The following is a 21,109-nucleotide window of genomic DNA, read 5'->3' on the forward strand; positions in this document are numbered from 1 at the left end:
ACCACTTCTTTCATCTTGGGATTCAGTCGTCGTTGAGGATCTCTAACTGGTTTGGCATCTTTCTCCACTGTAATTTTGTGTTGGCATAACGTGGGACTAATGCCCTTAAGATCATCCAGAGTATATCCAATAGCAGCTCGGTGCTTCTTCAGAGTTTTCAATAATCTTTCTTCTTCTTGCTCTGAAAGTTTAGCACTAACAATAACAGGATATATTTTCTTTTCATCAAGATAAGCATACTTAAGATTATCAGGTAATGGTTTGAGTTCACACACGGGATCAACCTTGGGTGGAGGGGGATCCCCAAGAATTTCAACGGGAAGGTTGTGTTTCAGCATAGGTTCCTGTTTAAGGAACACTTCATCTATTTCCCTTCTTTCCTTCATAAACATTTCGTTCTCATGGTCTAGCAAATATTGTTCTAATGGATCAGTAGGAGGTACGGCAATGGAAGCAAGACCAATAATCTCATCCTTACTAGGTGATTCTCTATCACGAGGTTGTCTACGAAAATTAGCAAAATTAAACTCATGAGACATACCCTCTAAACCAATTGTAACAGTATCCTTTTCACAATCAATCCTAGCCTTAACCGTGTTCAAGAAGGGTCTACCGAAAATAATGGGACAAAAGTCATCTTGTGGGGAACCAAGAACAAGAAAATAAGAAGGGTATTTAACCTTCCCACACAAGACTTCAACATCTCTAACTATCCCAACTGGTTTGATGGTATCCCTATTAGCAAGCTTAATAGTAACATCAATGTCTTCTAATTCAACGGGTGCAATTTCGTGCATAATTTCTTTATATAAATCATAGGGTATTGCACTAGCACTAGAACCCATATCACATAATCCATGATAACAATGATCTCCTATCTTAATGAAAATAACAGGCGTGCCTACCACATGTCTATGTATCCTAGCATCTGGTCTAGCAATATTAGCAGTCGCACCACAGAAATAAATAACATGCCCATCTAAATCATCATCCAAGAGATCTTTAACCATAGTAATACTAGGTTCAACTTTGATTTGCTAAGGAGGTGTATAAGTCGTAGTATTACTCTTACGAACAACAGTCGAACTTTTAGCATGATCCTTTATCCTAACAGGAAAAGGAGGTTTCTCAACATAAGTAGTAGGAACAATAGGATCACTATAGGTGATAGTCTTTTCTTCAACTGTAATAGGTGCAACTACTTTTACTTCAACGGGAGGATTATATTTAAACCAGTTCTCTTTAGGGAGATCAACGTGAGTAGCAAAAGATTCACAGAAAGAATCTACTATCTCAGAGTCAAGTCCATATTTAGCGCTAAATCCACGAAAAGCATCGGTATCCATAAAAGATTTAACACAATCGAACTTAGGTGTCATACCTGACTCCTTACCATCATTGGAACCCCAATCTTCAGAGTTGCGTTTAATTCTTTCCAATAAGTCCCGTTTGAAATCAATAGTCTTCAGCATATAAGAACCAGCACAGGAAGTATTGAGCAGGTTGCGATCATTGAGAGAAAGCCGAGCATAAATTTTTTGAATAATCATTTCCCGGGAGAGCTCATGATTGGGGAATGAATATAACATTGACTTAAGCCTCCCCCAAGCTTGAGCGATGCTTTCTCCTTTGCTAGGCCAGAAATTATATATGTAATTATGATCACGATGAACAAGATGCATAGGATAGAACTTCTGGTGAAATTCCAACTTCAATCATTTATAATTCCAAGATCTCGTATCATCACATAGCCTATACCATGTCAATGCATCTCCCTTCAAAGATAAAGGGAAGACCTTCCTTTTGACAATATCATCAGGAATACCTGCAAGCTTAAATAATCCACAAACTTCATCCACAAAGATAAGGTGTAAATCGGGATGCAATGTTCCATCTCCTGCAGATGGATTAGCTAACACTTTCTCTATCATACCTGAAGGAATCTCAAAGTAAATATTTTCAAAAAGTTCAGTAGGTTGAGGAGCAACTCTTTGCTCTTCTGGTCAGGGTGAAGGTACCCCGAACAAGCCCCTCAAAGGATTAGTTTCCATAATGACAAGTAACAGAAAATTTTAGCACACTATATAAATGTTTCCTTACCAAGTTCTACTCACCAAAAGTGCTACGCTCCTCGGCAACGGCGCTAGAAAAGAGTCTAGATGACCCACAAGTGTAGGATATCTATTGTAGTCCTTTCGATAAGTAAGAGTGTCGAACCCAACGAGGAGCAGAAGGAAATGATAAGCGGTTTTCAGTAAGGTTTTCTCTACAAGCACTGAAATTGTAGGTGATAGATAGTTTTGTGATAAGATAAATTGTAATGAGTAACAAGTAAATAAAGTAAATAAAGTGCAGCAAGGTGGCCCAATCCTTTTGTAGCAAAGGATAAGCCTGGACAATTTCTTATAATGAGAAAGGAGCCCCCGAGGACACATGGGAATTATCGTCAAGCTAGTTTTCATCACGCTCATATGATTCGCGTTCGGTACTTTGATAATTTGATATGTGGGTGGACCGGTGCTTGGGTACTGCCCTTACTTGGACAAACATCCCAATTATTATTAACCCTTATTTCAAGCGTCCGCAACTACAAAATAAGTATTAAGGTAAACCTAACCACAGCATTAAACATATGGATCCAAAACAGCCCCTAACGAAGCAACGCATAAACTAGGGTTTAAGCTTCTGTCACTCTAGCAACCCATCATCTACTTATTACTTCCCTATGCCTTCCTCTAGGCCCAAACAATGGTGAAGTGTCATGTAGTCGACGTTCACATAACACCACTAGAGGAAAATACAACATACATCTCATCAAAATATCAGACGAATACCAAATTCACATGACTACTAATAGCAAGACTTCACCCATGTCCTCAGGAACAAACATAACTACTCACAAAGCATATTCATGTTCATAATCAGAGGAGTAATAATATGCATTAAGGATCTGAACATATGATCTTCCACTAAGTAAACCAATTAGCATCAACTACAAGGAGTAATCAACACTACTAGCAACCCACGGGTACCAATTTGTGGTTTTGATACAAGATTGGATACAAGAGATGAACTAGCGTTTTGAGAGGAGATGGTGCTGGTGAAGATGTTGATGGAGATTGACCCCCTCCCGATGAGAGGATCGTTGGTAATGACGTTGGTGATGATTTCCCCCTCCCGGAGGGAAGTGTCCCCGGCAGAACAGCTCCGCTGGAGCTCTAGATTGGTTCCGCCTCGTGGCGGTGGAGTTTTGTCTCGTAAGCTTGCCCATGATTTTTTTCCAGGGTAAAAGCCTTCATATAGCAGAAGATGGACATCGGGGGCCACCAGGGGGCCCAGGAGACAGGGGGCGCGCCCAGTAGGGGTGGGCACGCCCCCACCCTCCTAGCCAGGGTGTGGGCCCCCTGATGTATTTCTTCCGCTCAATAATTCTTATTAATTACAAAAACATGTTTCGTGGAGTTTCAGGATTTTTGTAGCAGTGCAGAATAGGTTTCCAATGTTTGCTCCTTTTCCAGCCAGAATTCCAGCTGCCGCCATCGCCCCTCTTCATGGTAAACCTTGTAAACTAAGAGAGAATAGCCATAAGTATTGAGATATCATGTGTAATAACAACCCATAATGCAATAAATATTGATATAAAAGCATGATGCAAAATGGACGTATCAGAACCCCACAAATCTGAATATAAGGATTTTCTTGCTAGTATCACTGTGGGAGAATCTAGGGATATAGCACAAGCTACCATATGGAGCATTCATTTTCCTGCTATACATTACTTTGCTCTCTTCATTGGTAGATGCATTAACGGTAAAGATGAAGCATGTCACATGTGTGTCCTGATCTTTGTGTCCTCAAGAGTGTTGTATTAGGTAATAAAGATTATAACTTGGGGGCAATAGTCGCACGTAGGTTGCATAATAATGGTATTTCTGGAGATTTATTTGGAGGAATTTATGCGACCCGGGTTGCTAATTATCTTGGTATATCCCTGCGTGAGGGTGATATTGAGTTGCCTGCTGCTTATTTAGATTTTAACGCTATGGTCAGGCATCGTTTTCTTTTGAGGAATGAACAATTCCTCCAGTATCGACTAATCTTTGACAGGCGTCGCACTGTCCATGTTACTCTTCCTGCTCCTTCCCTTTTTGATTACCAGGCAAAACAAAGATATGTTGTCACTAGGGAGGAGGCAGCTGGACACGGGAGGAGAGCGGAGGCAGCTCGTCAACATGCCGCAGCTCAGGATGCATTGGCTGTTGCATCTCAGTATGACCCCAGTTATAACTTCAGATATCAGCCAGGCTATCCTTGGCATTAGACTAACTTAGGCCAAAAGCCTAAGCTTGGGGGAGTACGTATTTCTCACCGACTTTACATTCATGTTCACACACTATTCTAGTTGTCGGTGCTCATACTCTTTCATTGTATTATCCATGCTAGTTTTATTTATTTTTCTAGATTTCTTCTTGTGTGTTTGATAAAACTTAAGAAAAACCAAAAAATAGTTAGTTTAATTTCCATGCTTGTAGAAGTAATTAAAATGAAAACCCAAAAAGATTTCTCGTTCGTCTTTTACTTGTTGGGAGCTTTCCCGTGTAAATAGTTTTATTTTCTCTTCTTTCCTTTGGGGGTCAAGAGTAGAAGACCATATTGAAAATGTTTAATGGCTCTCATATTCATGATTGATGATTTAACCTAGAGCCCACATTACCTTTTCTTCTCTCTTGAATTGAATGCTTGCAGATTCCAGCTTAGTCCAATGCACGTGCACTATTACTATTATACACACCGTTCGGTCGTGCAAGTGAAAGGCAATAATGACGATATATGATGGACTGATTGAGATGAGAGAAGCTGGTATGAACTCGACCTCTTTTTGTTTTTGTAAATATGATGAGTTCATCATTCTTGATTCAGCCTATTATGAGTAAACATGTTTGCAATGACATTTAGTGATTATAGTTGCTTATGCCATGCTTAATTAGCTATGAGTTTATAATGGTTTACCTTGCGTGCCAACATGCTATTAAAATGATTGTGATGTGGTATGATGGGATGGTATCCTCCTTTGAATGAATTGAGTGACTCGACTTGGCACATGTTCATGCATGTAACTGAAAACAAATCAACATAGCCTTCACGATATTTATGTTCATGGTGGATTATATCCTACTCATGCTTGCACCTGGTGTAGATTAATTTTAATGCATGTTCATGACTATTGTCGCTCTCTCAGTTGGTCTCTTCCCAGTCTTTTGCTAGCCTTCACCTGTACTAAGCGGGAATACTGCTTGTGCATCCAAACTCCATAAACCTCAAAGTTATTCCATATGACTCCACCATACCTTCCTATATGCGGTATCTACCTGCCGTTCCAAGTAAATTTGTATGTGCCAAACTCCAAACCTTCAAATGAAATTCTGTTTTGTATGCTCGAGCAACTCATGTTTCAACTAGGGTTGTTTTGTATCTTCCATGCTAGGTGGGTTATTCTCAAGAGGAGTGGACTCCGCTCCTCATTCATGAGAGAATGGCTGGTAACCGGGATACCCAGTCCCATGATCATAAAGATCAAAGCAAATCAAAATAATTAAACAAAACTCCCCCAGGGCTGTTGCTAGTTGGAGGCACTTGTTGTTTCGAGCAAGCCATGGATTGATGCTTGTTGGTGGTGGGGGAGTATAAACTTTTACCATTCTGTTTGGGAACCGCCTATAATGTATGTAGCATGGAAGATATTGCCATCTCATAGTTGTTGCGTTGACAGTGAAAGTATACCGCTCAAAATGTTATTCATCTCTATTTTAAAATCGAGCTCTGGCACCTATACAAATCCATGCTTCCCTCTGCGAAGGGCCTATCTATTTACTTTTATGCTGAGTCATCACCCTCTTATTAAAAAGCACCCGCTGGAGAGTACACTGTCATTTGCATGCATTACTATTAGTTTATATTGGGTATGACTTGACTGGATCTCTTTTACCATGAATTACAATGTTTAGTCAATCCTTGATCTTTAAAGGTGCTCTGCATTTATGTTTTGCGGTCTCAGAAAGGGATAGCGAGATACCATTTTTTTATATCATATTATGATTGTTTTGAGAAAGTGTTGTCATCCGAGTTTTATTATTATTGCTCGCTAGCTGATTAAGCCATTGATATGAGCAAATATGAGACTTAAGTGTTATTGTGAATATGGTTAGTTCATAATCTTTGCTGAAAACTTGAATGCTAGCTTTACATATTTACAACAACAATAAAAGTTTTTCTTTATCACTTTCAGTTTATCAACTGTATTGCTTGAGGACAAGCAAAGGTTTAAGCTTGGGGGAGTTGATACGTCTCCAACGTATCTACTTTTCCAAACACTTTTGCCCTTGTTTTGGACTCTAACTTGCATGATTTGAATGAAACTAACCCGGACTGACGCTGTTTTCAGCAGAACTGCCATGGTGTTGTTTATTGTGCAGAAAACAAAAGTTCTCAGAATGACCTGAAAATCCACGGAGATAACTTTTGGAAAATATAAAAAATACTAGCGAAAGAATCAAGGCTAGGGGTCCCACGCCCTGTCCACGAGGGTGGGGGCGCGCCCCTCCCCCTGGGCGCGCCCCCCTGTCTCGTGGGCCCCCTGCTGCTCCGCCGACCTCAACTACAACTTTATATTTTCTGTTTCACGGAGAAAAAAAATCAGAGAGAAAGTTTCATCGTGTTTTACGATACGGAGCCACCGCCAAGCCCTAATCTCTCTTGGGAGGGCTGATCTGGAGTCTGTTCGGGGCTCCGGAGAGGGGGATTCGTCGCCGTCATCATCATTAACCATCCTCCATCACCAATTTCATGATGCTCACCGCCGTGCGTGAGTAATTCCATCGTAGGCTTGCTGGACGGTGATGGGTTGGATGTGATTTACCATGTAGTTAAGTTAGTTTTGTTAGGGTTTGATCCCTAGTATCCACTATGTTCTGAGATTGATGTTGATATGACTTTGCTATGCTTAATGCTTGTCACTAGGGCCCGAGTGCCATGATTTCAGATCTGAACCTATTATGTTTTCATGAATATATGTGAGTTCTTGATCCTATATTTCAAGTCTATGGTCACCTATTATGTGTTATGATCCGACAACCCTGAAGTGACAATAATCGGGATACTTCTCGGTGATGACTGTAGTTTGAGGAGTTCATGTATTCACCAAGTGTTAATGCTTTGGTCTGGTAGTCTATTAAAAGGAGGCCTTAATATCCATTAGTTTCCACTAGGACCCCACTGCCACGGGAGGGTAGGACAAAAGATGTCATGCAAGTTCTTTTCCATAAGCACGTATGACTATATTCGGAATACATGCCTACATTACATTGATGAGCTGGAGCTAGTTCTGTGTCACCCTATGTTATAGCTATTACATGAGGAATCGCATCCGACATAATTATCCATCAATGATCCAATGCCTATGACCTTTTCACATATTGTGCTTCGCTTATTTACTTTTCCGTTGCTACTGTTACAATTACTACAAAACTGTTATCTTTACTTTTGCCACTGTTACCATTACTATCATACTACTTTGCTACTAAATACTTTGCTGCAGATACTAAGTTATCCAGGTGTGGTTGAATTGACAACTCAACTGCTAATACTTGAGAATATTCTTTGGCTCCCCTTGTGTCAAATCAATAAATTTGGGTTGAATACTCTACCCTCCAAAGCTGTTGCGATTCCCTACACTTGTGGGTTATCAGGATGTCTATCTAAGTGGGAGTTCTTAAGTAATATGATTAACTGAACTTTAATTTATGATGAACTTAGTCCTGATAGTATTTTGCAAATTATGTTGTAGATCAATAGCTCACGTTGTAGCTTCCCTATGTTTTTTTATATGTTCCTAGAGAAAACTAAGTTGAAAGATGATAGTAGCAATGATGCGGACTGGGTCCGAGATCTGAGGTTTGTCCTCATTGCTGCATAGAAGAATTATGTCCTTGATGCAACACTAGGTGATAGATCTATTGCAGGAGCAGATGCAGACGTTATGAACGTTTGGCTAGCTCAATATGATGACTACTTGATAGTTTAGTGCACCATGCTTTACGGCTTAGAACCGGGACTTCAAAAATGTTTTGAACGCCACAGAGCATATGAGATGTTCCAAGAGCTGAAATTGGTATTTTAGACTCATGCCCATGTCAAGAGGTATGAGACCTCTAACAAGTACTTCGCCTAAAAGATGGAGGAGAATTGCTCAGCTAGTGAGCATGTGCTCAGAATGTCTGGGCATGACAATCGCTTGAATCAAGTGGGAGTTAATCTTCTAGATAAGATAAGTGATTGACAGAGTTCTCTAGTCACCATCACCAAGTTACTGGAACTTCGTGATGAACTATAGTATGCAAGGGATGACGAAAATGATTCCTGAGCTCTTCGTGATGCTAAAATTGACGAAGGTAGAAATCAAGAAAGAGCATCAAGTGGTCATGATAAACAAGACCACTAGTTTCAAGAAAAGGGCAAAGGGAAAGAAAGGGGAACTTCAAGAAGAATGGCAAGCAAGTTGTCACTCCCATGAACAAGCTCAAAGTTAGACCTAAGCCTGAAACTGAGTGCTTCTACTGCAAAGGAAATGGTCACTGGAAGCGGAAGTACCCCAAATATTTGGCGGATAAGAGGGATGGCAAAGTGAACAAGGTATATTTGATATATAGGTTATTAATGTGTACCTTACTAGTGTTCATAGTAGCCCCTGGGTATTTGATACTTTTTCGGTTGCTAATATTAGTAACTCAAAACAGGAGCTACGAATAAAACATAGACTAGTTGAGGGTGAAGTGACGATGTGTGTTGGAAGTGGTTCCAAGATTGATATGATCATCATCGCACACTCCTTATACTTTCGGGATTAGTGTTGAACCTAAATAAATGTTATTTGGTGTTTGTGTTGAGCATGAATATGATTAGATCGTGTTCATTGCAATACGGTTATTCATTTAAGACAAAGGATAATTATTATTCTGTTTACATGAATAAAACCTTCTATGGTCATACACCCAATGTTGATGGTTTGTTGAATCTCGATCATAAAGATACACATATTCATTATATTGATGCCAAAAGATGCAAAGTTGATAATGATTGTGCAACTTATTTGTGGCACTGCCGTTTGGGTCATATCGGTGTAAAGCGCATGAAGAAACTCCATAAAGATGGACTTTTGGAATCACTTGATTATGAATCATTTGATACTTGCGAACCGTGCCTTGTGGGCAAGATGACTAAAACTCCGTTCTCCGAAACAATGGAACGAGCTAATGACTTATTGGAAATAATACATACTGTGCAGTCCAATAAATGTTGATGCTCGTGGCGGGTATCATTATTTTCTGACCTTCACAGATGATTTGAGCAGATATGGGTATATCTACTTAATGAAACACAAGTCTGAAACATTTGAAAAGTTCAAAGAATTTCAGAGTGAAGTGGAGAATCATCATAACAAGAAACTAAAGTTTCTACGATCTGATCACAGATGCAAATATCTGAGTTATGAGTTTGGACTTCATTTAAAACAATGTGGAATAGTTTCATAGCTCACGCCACCTGGAACACCACAGCGTAATGGTGTGTCCGAACATCATAACCGAACTTTATTAGATATGGTGCGATCTATGATGTCTCTTACCGATTTACCATTATCGTTTTGGGGTTAAGCATTAGAGACAGCTGCATTCACTTTAAACAGGGCACCATCAAAATCCGTTGAGACGATGCCTTATGAACTGTGGTTTGGCAAGAAACTAAAGTTGTCATTTCTTAAAGTTTGGGGCTGCGATGCTTATGTGAAAAAGCTTCAACCTGATAAGCTCGAACCCAAATCGGAGAAGTGCATCTTCATAGGATACCCAAAGGAAACTGTTGGGTACACCTTCTATCACAGATCTGAATGCAAGATATTCGTTGCTAAGAATGGATCCTTTCTAGAGAAGGAGTTTCTCTCGAAAGAAGTGAGTGGGAGGAAAGTAGAACCTGATGAGGTAATTGTACCTTCTCCCGAATTGCAAAGTAGTTCGTCACAGAAATCAGTTCTAGTGATTCCTACACCAATTAGTGAGGAAGCTAATGATGATGATCATGAAACTTCAGATCAAGTTACTACAGAACCTTGTAGGTCTTCCAGAGTACGGCCCACGCCAGAATGGTATGGTAATCCTATTCTGGAAGTCATGTTACTAGACCATGATGAACCTACGAACTATGAGGAAGCGATGATGAGCCCAAATTCCGCGAAATGGCTTGAGGCCATGAAATCTGAGGTGGGATCCATGTATGAGAACAAAGTGTGGACTTTGGTGGACTTGCCCGATGATCGGCAAGCCATAGAAAATAAATGGATTTTCAAGAGGAAGACGGACGTTAATAGTAGTGTTACTATCTATAAAGCTTGACTTGTCGCAAAAGGTTTTCGACAAGATGAAGGTGTTGACTACAATGAGATTTTCTCAACTGTAGCGATGCTTAAGTCCGTCCAAATCATGTTAGCAATTGCCATATTTTATGAAATCTGGCAAATGGATGTCAAAACTGTATTCCTTAAATGGATATTTCTTAAAGAAGAGTTGTATATGATGCAACGAGAAGGTTTTGTCGATCCTAAAGGAACTAACAAGGTGTGCAAGCTCCAGTGATCCATCTATGGACTGGTGCAAGCATCTCGGAGTTGGAATATACGCTTTGGTGAGTTGGTCAAAACATATAGGTTTATACAGACTTGCGATGAAGCCTGTATTTACAAGAAAGTGTCTGGGAGCACTACAGCCTTTCTAATAAGTATATGTGAATGCCATATTGTTGATTGGAAATGATGTAGAATTTTCTGGAAAGCATAAAGGAGAGTTTGAAAGGAGATTTTCAAAGAAAGACCTCGGTGAAGCTGCTTACATATTGGGCATCAAGATCTGTAGAGATAGATCAAGACGCTTGGTAAGATTTTTCAATGAGTACATACCTTGACAAGATTTTGAAGTAGTTTAAAATGGAACAGTCAAAGAAGGAGTTCTTTCCTGTATTGCAAGGTGTAAAGTTGAGTAAGACTCAAAGCCCGACCACGGTAGAAGATAGAAAGAGAACGGAAGTCATTCCTTATGCCTCAGTCATAGATTCTATAAAGTATGCCATGCTATGTACCAAACCAGTTGTGTGCCTTGCTATGTTTGGCAAGGGGGTACGATAGTGATTCAGGAGTGGATCACTGTATAGCGGTCAAAGTTATCCTTAGTTACCTAAGAGGACTAAGGAAGTATTTCTCGGTTATGGAGGTGATAAAGAGTTCATTGTAAAATGTTACGTCGATGCAAGTTTTTACACCGATCCAAATGACTCCGAGTCTCAATCTGGATACATATTGAAAGTGGGAGCAATTAGCTAGAGTAGCTCCATGTAGAGCATTCTTAACATAAAATATTTGCAAAATACATACGGCTCTGAATATGACAGACCCGTTGACTAAACTTCTCTCACGAGTAAAACATAACCATACCTTAGTACTCTTTGGGTGTTAATCGCATAGCGATGTGAACTAGATTATTGACTCTAGTAAACCCTTTGGGTGTTGGTCATATGGCGATGTGAACTATGGGTGTTAATCACATACAGATGTGAACTATTGGTGTTAAATCACATGGTGATGTGAACTAGATTATTGAGTCTAGTGCAAGTGGGAGACTGAAGGAAATATGCCGTAGAGGCAATAATAAAGTCATTATCCATTTCCTTATTCCATGATAAATGTTTATTATTCATGCTAGAATTGTATTAACCGGAAACTTAGTACATGTGTGAATACATGGACAAAACAGTGTCCCTAGTGTGCCTCTACTTGACTAGCTCGTTAATCAAAGATGGTTATGTTTCCTAACCATAGACATGTGTTGTCATTTAATGAATGGGATCACATCATTAGGAAAATGATGTGATGGACAAGACCCATCCGTTAGCTTAGCATTATGATTGTTATAGTTTCATTGCTACTGCTTTCTTCATAACTTATACATGTTCCTCAGACTATGATATTATGCAACTCCCGAATACCGGAGGAACACCTTGTGTGCTATCAAACATCACAACATAACTGGGTGATTATAAAGATGTTCTACAGGTATCTCCGAAGGTGTTTGTTGGGTTGGCATAGATCGAGATTAGGATTCGTCACTCAGTGTATCGGAGAGGTATCTCTCGGCCCTCTCCATAATGCTCATCACTATAAGCCTTGCAAGCAATATGGCTAATGAGTTAGTTGCAAGATGAAGCATTACGTAACGAGTAAAGAGACTTGCCAGTAACGAGGTTGAACTAGGCATGCTGATACCGACGATCGAATCTCGGACAAGTAACATATCAATTACAAAGGGAACAACGTATGTTGTTATGTGGTTTGACCGATAAGATATTCGTCGAATATCTAGGAGCCAATATGCATCCAGGTTCCGCTATTGGTTATTGATCGGAGATGTGTCTCGATCATCTCTACATAGTTCTCGAACCCGTAGGGTCCGCACGCTTAACATTCGATGACGATTTGTATTATGAGTTATGTGTTTTTGATGACGGAAGTTTGTTCAGAGTCCCGGATGAGATCACGGACGTGACGAGGAGTCTCGAAATGGTCGATGCGTAAAGATTGATATATTGGACCATGTTATTCGGACACCGGAAGTGTTCCGGGAAGTTTTGGGTAAAAACAGAGTGTCGGAGGGGTTACCGGAACCCTCGGGGGAACTAATAGGCCACCATGGGCCTTAGTGGATAGAGAGAAGGGTAGACAGGGCAAGCCTCCCCCCTTAGCAGTCCGAATTGGAAAAGGGAAGGGGGGGGCGGCGCCCCCCTTTCCTACTCCCTCTCCCTCTCCTTCCTTCCCCCTCTCTTCCTTGGAGAGGAATCCTACTAGGACTTCCTAGTAGGACTCCTCCTCTTCGGGCGCGCCATAGGGCCGGCAGGCCTCCCCCTCCCTCCTTTATATACGGGGGCAAGGGGGCACCATAGAACACACAAGTTTCTCTTAACCGTGTGCGGTGCCTCCCTTCATAGTTACACACCTCGATCATACCATCGCTGTGCTTAGGCGAAGCCCTGCGCCAGTAACATCATCATCACCGTCACCACGCCGTCGTGCTGACGGAACTCACCCTCGTCCTCAACTGGATGAAGAGCGTGAGGGACGTCATTGAGCTGAATGTGTGTTGAACGCAAAGGTGCCGTATGTTCGGTACTTGGATCGGTTGGATCGCGATGAAGTTCGACTACATCAACCGCGTTACTAAACGCTTCCGCTTCCGTTCTACGAGAGTACGTAGACACACTCTCCCCTCTCGTTGCTATGCATCTCCTAGATAGATCTTGCGTGATCGTAGGATTTCTTTTTTGAAATTACTGCGTTCCCTAACACTAGCAATACGTGAATGCTATCTTTACTTCTGAAACACGACATATGCTTGTTAGTGATTTATTTGGCTTATTCTAATACCATCTAGTGATTTATGTGCTTTTAAAGTGTAGAAGTACTAATTTTTGCTCATTGTTTATGTATAATTTTAGTTTAAAGCATTTATATATTCCAAAAGTATGAATATGATAAATGACTGTTTCTGATCTGATGCTACTCTGTAATCGTACAACGTCTGGATCCGCATAATCCGGTATTTCAATTCGCATTCGTGCTGCTCCCGAATCCAAAAATAAATATGAAATATATGGTATAAGGATTATCTGTCTGAATTCGATCCGGTTTCACCCTAGGAGCTCCCGTCCTGCACTCTAGCTAACGCGCACGCCACGCATCTCATGGACTAGCACTTTAGCAGTTCCTTCGTTCGAAGGCCAATGCTTTGCCCAATTAATTCTTTTTGCTTCATCCAGCACGGAACAGTACATGCTAAACAAATCTAGACGTATTAGTACACAAATTAATACTCCCCTCATCCAAAACGTTTTTGCAAGCTATATAGCTTACAAAAATATTTTATATTATGAGACGGAGGGAGTAGATTGTTGTACATACAGCACATATTTTAATAAAACGTTTGTGGATTTTCAAAATTTTCATGAGCTTTCAAAAAAGTTTTTCAATTTAAGAGTACATGTACATAAAAAAGCATAAATTTTAAAATCTTCGTGAATTTAAATATTTGTATGCATTAAAAAGTTCACTACACAAAACAAAGAAATGTTCCAAGGTAAAAAAAATATTTCATTAATTTACAAAATATCAGTACAATTTGAAAACATTATCTAATTTTACGAAACCTTCGCAAAGTTAGAAATGTTTCCAAACTTTAAAAATGTCCCCATATAATATAGCATGTTCATAAATTTATGAAATGTTCCCAATTTTTTAAAAGGTTCATGAATTTTAAAAGTATTCCCCAAATTCTGAAAATATGTTCTGGAAAAGTGGGAAGATGTTTACAAATTAAGATTTGATCATTTTTTCATGAATTTAAAAATGTTTCGATTTTTTAAAAATGTTCCCGAACTCTCTCTCTCTCTCTCTCTCTCTATTGAATTTAAATTATTGAATTTTTCTAAATTTATATATATATATTTAGAAAAAATCAATAATTTGAAAATATTTGTGAGTTTGAAAAATGTTCCAATATAATAAATATTCATGAATGAATAATGACGATGAATTTTAACTATTTCCATGAATTCAAGTAATTCCAAATTTCAAATAAAGTTCAAAAATTTGAAAAAATATACTGAAGGTTGAGAAAAAATTGTGAATTTAAATTTTTTCATGAATTAGAAAATAGAAAAAGAAAAGGAAATGTTATAGAGGATTTTTTTTAGAAAAATTAACATAGAAAAATAAAAAATAAAAAATACAGAATGGAACCTTTTGAAATCTTCCCATATGGAAGTGGAAGCAACACATATGGCATAATTGGGCAGCGCGCAGGTGCACGTTTGCCAGGCACCACTACACTACGCGTGGAATAGGAATTGCCTTTTGGATGCAGTGAGCGTCCAATAGGATTGGTGCCCTCCCTGCCACCCCTGCTCCGAATGACAATTCTGCAAATTCCTAAACCTTTTTAAAGACGTATAGCTAGAAATCTCTGGTACACTTTCATCGTAGCTTATCTACAATTTTTTTGGACAACTGGCTTATTTACAAGCCTATATTTTTTGACAGGTATACACAAGCCTATTTTTTTCAGGGCTACACAAGTGTAAAATGTTCCAACACATAAAGCCATGGCAAGGGCGGACTGCAGCCAACTGGGTCGGGAGGCCGGAATCCGTTAATATGTCACACTGTTTGATTATTGTTCAACATTATTTTTCTGGCCCTCTAGTTCTGGCTGCCCGATTTTGACATCGACACTTGGCCATGGAATGAAGAGGGACGGAAGGGTTGCAGGCACGATATTTTCTTGATTACTTCCTCCATTCCTAAATATTTGTCTTTCTAGAGATTTCAACAAGTGATTCCGTACGAAGCAAAATGAGTGAATCTACACTCTAAAATATGTCTACATACATCCGTATGTTATAGTTCATTTGAAATGTCTAGAAAGATAAATATTTAAAAACGGAGGGAGTATTTGTTAAACTAAAAAAACTCCTTCTTTAAACAAAAATGTAAGATGTTTTAACCACACATTCAGGGCCTAAGAAATTTCGCTGCACCTTCTGCATGTCCCAGGAATCACCTCTTTCATTGAGCAGGTCTCCAACAACCCGGTTGCTTGTGTCCATCAATTTCATTTCCCGGTGGGGCTTCATAGACAAACGAGTTGGAATCCAATTGTCTCCCCAAAACTTTGATCTGTCTTTCATGTGGAATCCTGTGGGTCATACCTTTCTCCAAATCCGCCTCCCCTTAAGGCCTTGTTCGATTACGCCCAGCCCGGCGAGGTTTTGGGTCCAATCCACGCGGGTCCGCAGGGATTACCCCCGCCGGGGAATAAACCCGGCCCATCCAGTTTTTCTCGTTCGGTTAAGCCCCGCGGTGTATTTCCCCGGCCCAAACCTCTCCAAAACCACGCGAAAAAATCATCCACTAGCACCCCGTGGAAGGAATCCCCGAGCGAGGCGCTCGTCTCATCTCTCCCGAGCGACAGAAGCGGCGGCAAGGAGGCGGCGGGGACGAGTGGACGACGGCGGCGCAACCTACCCGGAGGAGGAGGGTGCCCTCCTGCTTCGACGACCTGCCACGAAGCCCGCCGGAACCCTAGCCTCCGATTGTCACATCTCCCCCGCCGCCCCCTTGCCGCGGCCGGAACCCTAGTTCCGGAGAAGTGGTTGCTGCAGGCGAGGAGATCTCTGGTTAGTTCTCACTCTCTCCCTCCCCCTCCCCCTCCCCCTTCCTCCCTCCCTCTCTCTCTCTCTCTCTCTCTCTCTCTCTCTCTCTCTCTCTCTCTCTCTCTCTCTCCCGCAGCACTGATTCGCCCCCTCCATGAAAACCTAGCTGGATCTTGATCTGTCTTCCAGAATGTGGTCTTCAAGGTTGAGACTTTCTTGGGGTTCCTAGGAACTAGCATCAATTGTTATTTAGATAGGTAATGCAAGTGGTTGCTGGGTGTTGTCACTCCATATTGAAATGAGAAAGGAAAGTCAGCTAGATTTCCTATTCTGATATGTCGTTGTTAGTAAATTGTACTGGAGTCAACAGTACAATTTGGTGTTAGTAAATGGACTCAGCAGGTTACTCTGTACTGGAGTCAGCAGTACAATTTGGTGTCAGTAATTTGTTTGTATGTCTGTTGTGATTTGTGGGTAGTACTCCAGCTTCAGTGTTAATTTTGTAGTTAGACAGACTAATAACATGTCGAGAGAGAGGGAGAGGATTGTCACTAGGGTCATCATCTCGATTTGCATGATTGGACCATCTGTTGTCTCTTGTACGCAAAGCCAATGCACTGTCCTAGACTATCATTAGTTTATTTTATTTTTCTCAACAGAATTAGTATAATTGTTAGTCTATTTCTTGGTATAAAGAAGGACTAAATATACATAGTGCAGTTTGTGTGTGATCATTATCTGTTCTTGATTATCTAAATATACATAGTGCAGTTTGTGTACATAATGAAAAGATAGCTAAATCTGCATTTTGTCTTCATTTTCTAGAGGCTAGCTTCGTCGCCTCACAGCTGCAGCAAGACCCTGAATTGGGCAGTATCGTGAAGGACAAGGTAGATTATTCCTCTTGTTTTAATCTTCTCCTTATTCATATTACTGTAGATTATTATTGCTTGGTCAATAGATCTGTGCTACAAACCGTTCTTTTTTGGTAAGCTGATAGCTATGTTAATATCTGACATTACTAGACATTGTAGTTGTTGAAGAATTTGAGCTCAAGTGCTACCACCTTCCTATTGACATTTTTCTTCTTTAGACTTGGAATGGATCCGGAAATGAGGGATCGGTGTTAGGAAGAGGGACGAGGAGGGACATTTGATAGAGACCGATGGAGTTGCTCTTAGGGAGCGGAGGATTCCGCGTCATACATCATCGCTAACAGGTGAGATGTTTGTTAATGAGTTACTCGAAGGGCACGTCAAAAACTGTCGGGTAGCATTTAGGATGGAGCCGCATATCTTCAAATCTTTGGCTAATTATCTTCGAAGGGAGAAGTTGGTGAAAGATACCAGAATTAAAGTCGAAGAGAAACTAGCATCATTTATGTGGATGTTATCCCATAATTCTTCATTTGAAGACCTTCAAGTTCGGTTTGGTCACAGTGGGGATACTTTTCATTGGCAACTGAAGAATTTCTTTGACATCATCCCTATTCTCTCCAAGCATTTTTTGAAGCCTCCAAATCCCAGTCAAGTGCATCCAAAGATTCAATCAGACATGAGATTCTTTCCTTATTTTCAGGTTTTTGCTTCACCAACTTTGATCCACATCGATAACTTACTCTTCATGTTATAGGTGCTAAGTTATAGTATTTCGTTGCAGAACTGCATTGGGGCAATTGATGGGACACATGTTCCCATAACAATTTTAGGAGAAATAGCCGCACCATTCAGAAATAGGAAAGGGACCCTAAGCCATAATGTTATGGTCGTGTGCGACTTCGACCTGAACTTCACCTTCATTTCTTGTGGCTGGGAGGGATCTGCTACTGATGCTAAAGTTCTCCGGTCAGCACTTAACAGTGGGTTTCATGTACCTCCGGGCAAGTTTTATCTGGTTGATGGTGGTTATGCCAACACACCTTACTTCTTGGCACCGTATCGTGGTGTTCGGTACCATCTGAAGGAGTTTGCACGTGGTCGTCATCGACCCCAAAATCACAGGGAGCTATTTAATCTCCGGCACGCCGTGTTATGAAATCACGTCGAACGGGGATTAGGAATCTTGAAGAAGCGGTTCCCAATCCTAAAAGTGGGCACACATCATCGAATAGAGAACCAAGTCAAGATACCAGCAGCGGCGGCAATCTTACATAACATCATCCGATCTGAAAAAGGAGATGAGTGTTGGTTAGATAACCAACCAAACAATATACCTGTCATGAATTTTGTCGATCTTCCTGACAGTGATATTCCTCAAAATCATCAAATCAACCATGAAGGCGACAACCTTAGAGATGCCATTGCTCATCAAATGTGGGCTGATTATCAACATGCATAACTTGTCATTTGTAGTGTAGTAGTAATAAGTATAGTGTAGAAGTTTATGTTTTTTTCTGTTGTTCATGTCATGAATATTGTTCAGAAGTCACTATGATGACTGCTCGAGGGTCACCAAGGTTGAGCCTCCTCAAAAAAGCTGTCGAAAGGGATAGAGCATCACCTCCTACAAGCAGTGTGACAAAGAGGAGGAGAGGGTCTCCCAAAGGTGTCGTGACTTTATTTCTCTGGTCGGGACTTTATTTGCTTAAAACCAAAATAGTTAAGGTAGAAAAAGGTACATTAACATACAATGTGGAAATGCAGAAGATAGAGCACAGTGGAATGCAAGCCTTGAGAAAGATCTTGTGGACTTGCTTCGTGAGCATGCTACACCTGAACATAAGGGTCAAAATGGATGGAGCTCAGAAGCATGGAATACGATAGTGAAGAAATTCCACCAGAAGAATCCTTATGCTAGGTACGAGAAGAAGAAAATCCAAGAAAAGGAAAAAGAGTTAAAAAAAGAATACAAGATGATCAAAGAGATAAGGAAGCAAAGCGGCGTTTCATGGGACGACTGGCAGTGCAAGATTCTAGCGGATCCACCACTTTGGAAAAACATCATCATAGTAAGAATGTCATTGTTATTCCCTACTTGTTGCATGGGACGATCAACACTACTTGTTGCATGCTCTAATATCATTTTCTTGTCAACTATGTAGTCACACCCTAAAGCTGGAAAGTTCAAGACAAAAGCCTTCCCTCTTTTTGAAGCTTTGGGAGAATTGCATGATGGTTAGTTATCAACTTCATTCATATACTCATGTCATTGTTTTATGTTTGTTTACTCTTCTAGTTTGAAATCTTATATTTGATTGTCACTTTAACTTGTAGGCCAAACTGCAGAAGGGACATATAACTTCACCTCTATCGAGTCATCACATTGCTCAACTCAATCATGTCTTGAGAATCTTGGAGGAGCTGGCAAGAATCAAGGAGAAACATCAGCTGATGATGAGAATCTTGGAGGAGAAAGGGTGCAGATTGATGAAGATGTTGAGGAGGTGTACGTGCAAGAAAACATTGCTGTGGAGCCCCAGCAAACTCAACCAAATTTGGCTACTACACCCTCAAGAAATGGAGAAGAGAAAGAACCAAAGAGAAGGAGGGGGGCGAATGGTGATGTGGCTGCAATGATGGAGAAGTACTTGGAAATAAGGACGAAGCAGGTGGAGGATGAGAGGAATAAGCCAAGGGTCGTGGATGAGTACTCTATCAAAAACTACATTGATCTACTGAAAACAATGGACATCACACCTGAAGAAGAAGTCAAGGCTTTCCGAGTCTTCAAGATCCCTGAGAACCGAGAGATTTTCATGAGTGCCAGACCGGAGACTGCTCTTATGTGGCTGAGAGCTGAAATGGAATAACTCAGGTACTCCTCTTTTCAATTAGTCCATGTTACTAAACTCCTTGCTAGCCATTTAGTCCATGTTATTGCTGCTGCTGCTGCAGTAAAGATATTATTTTCTGCTGAAATGGATAGTTGTTTTTAATATATTTATGAAGTTCTTTTGCAAACTATTAGACTGACTGGTTATAGGAATACTTTGCTTGAATAATACAACCTTTTTTCAAATGATTGCTTGATGTATCGACACAGGTTGACAAGTGCTTGTGTTGTAGCTAGTCTAGGCTGATTTTCTTGTGGTTGTAGTCATTGTCTAGTTCTAAACTGCTATGATGCCTTGTCCCTAGAAAATAAAAAGGGATGCTTTTAACATAGATCAGAGGATATAGATTGATTTACCTACTATTTATGTATGTTTTTCTCATTGTTTCCATTCCTAGAAATAAAACTACCAAGTATTTCACTCTCAAACTAATTTTGGTTTTGAATGGTTTCAAAAAGCAGGAGTTCTAGATAAGAATGCTCCGGAAGAAGGGAGAAGGTGCCGTGGCTTGGATCTATTTGTGTGTGCTTTTCAGTGGAAGACTTCATATCTATTCTCTGGGTTTTGTCCATGTAATATTTGTAGAGAAACTAAACACTATTTCTGAAATGACTGACTGTAGCGTGGAAGAATTTGGGAGGAACTGATAATTAAGCTCTTGTGGTCTATTCAACATATTATATATTATGTATGCTCAAATTGCTATTATTTTTGTTAGTATTTGTGCCCTATTCAAATCTTAGAATTGTTGTTATTGTTGGGATAATAAGTGTTTTAAACTGTCAGTGTTATTGTCACTTCAGTCTACATCTGTGTCATTACTACATGAGAATTGTTGTTATCTATATGTACCACTTCTGTTTGCATCTCTGTCAATATTGTTGTCCCTGTGGTCCAGTGCCCTTGGGGACTAACCGAATGCATGAGAGTGGCGTGGATTGCATACTGGCAGGGATTTGGTCCCCAAGTGGTTTTGGTGTCAAGCGGGGATCACCCAATCCTCTAGAGGATTAAATCCACTAGAGGATTAATTCCGCT

At 40.3% G+C, this 21,109-nt stretch overlaps 1 protein-coding gene across 8 annotated transcripts; it reads left to right on the top strand.

Annotated features, from left to right (window-relative positions):
- Positions 1-16,041: 16,041 nt before the first annotated feature.
- LOC123044618 (uncharacterized) lies at positions 16,042-20,813 on the top strand. Of its 8 annotated transcripts, none has more exons than XR_006420197.1 (9): positions 16,042-16,323; positions 17,125-17,189; positions 17,393-17,877; positions 17,959-18,611; positions 18,721-18,865; positions 18,942-19,246; positions 19,340-19,412; positions 19,512-20,052; positions 20,533-20,813. XR_006420197.1 is itself a non-coding variant. In XM_044467416.1 (9 exons), the coding sequence occupies exons 5-8, from the start codon at positions 18,729-18,731 to the stop codon at positions 20,045-20,047; spliced, it is 1,029 nt and encodes a 342-aa protein (XP_044323351.1). In that variant the 5' UTR covers positions 16,050-16,323; positions 17,125-17,189; positions 17,393-17,877; positions 17,959-18,611; positions 18,721-18,728; the 3' UTR covers positions 20,048-20,052; positions 20,533-20,813. The 8 variants fall into 8 exon arrangements, 5 of the variants coding, with proteins under 5 accessions (XP_044323351.1, XP_044323353.1, XP_044323354.1 ...); XM_044467416.1 differs by having other exon boundaries at positions 16,050-16,323; positions 18,721-18,843; XR_006420196.1 differs by lacking the exon at positions 17,959-18,611 and having other exon boundaries at positions 16,047-16,323; positions 17,393-17,518.
- The last annotated feature ends 296 nt before the right edge of the window (positions 20,814-21,109 follow it).

Source organism: Triticum aestivum, chromosome 2B (genome assembly GCF_018294505.1).
Source record: "Triticum aestivum cultivar Chinese Spring chromosome 2B, IWGSC CS RefSeq v2.1, whole genome shotgun sequence".
NCBI lineage: Eukaryota > Viridiplantae > Streptophyta > Magnoliopsida > Poales > Poaceae > Triticum > Triticum aestivum.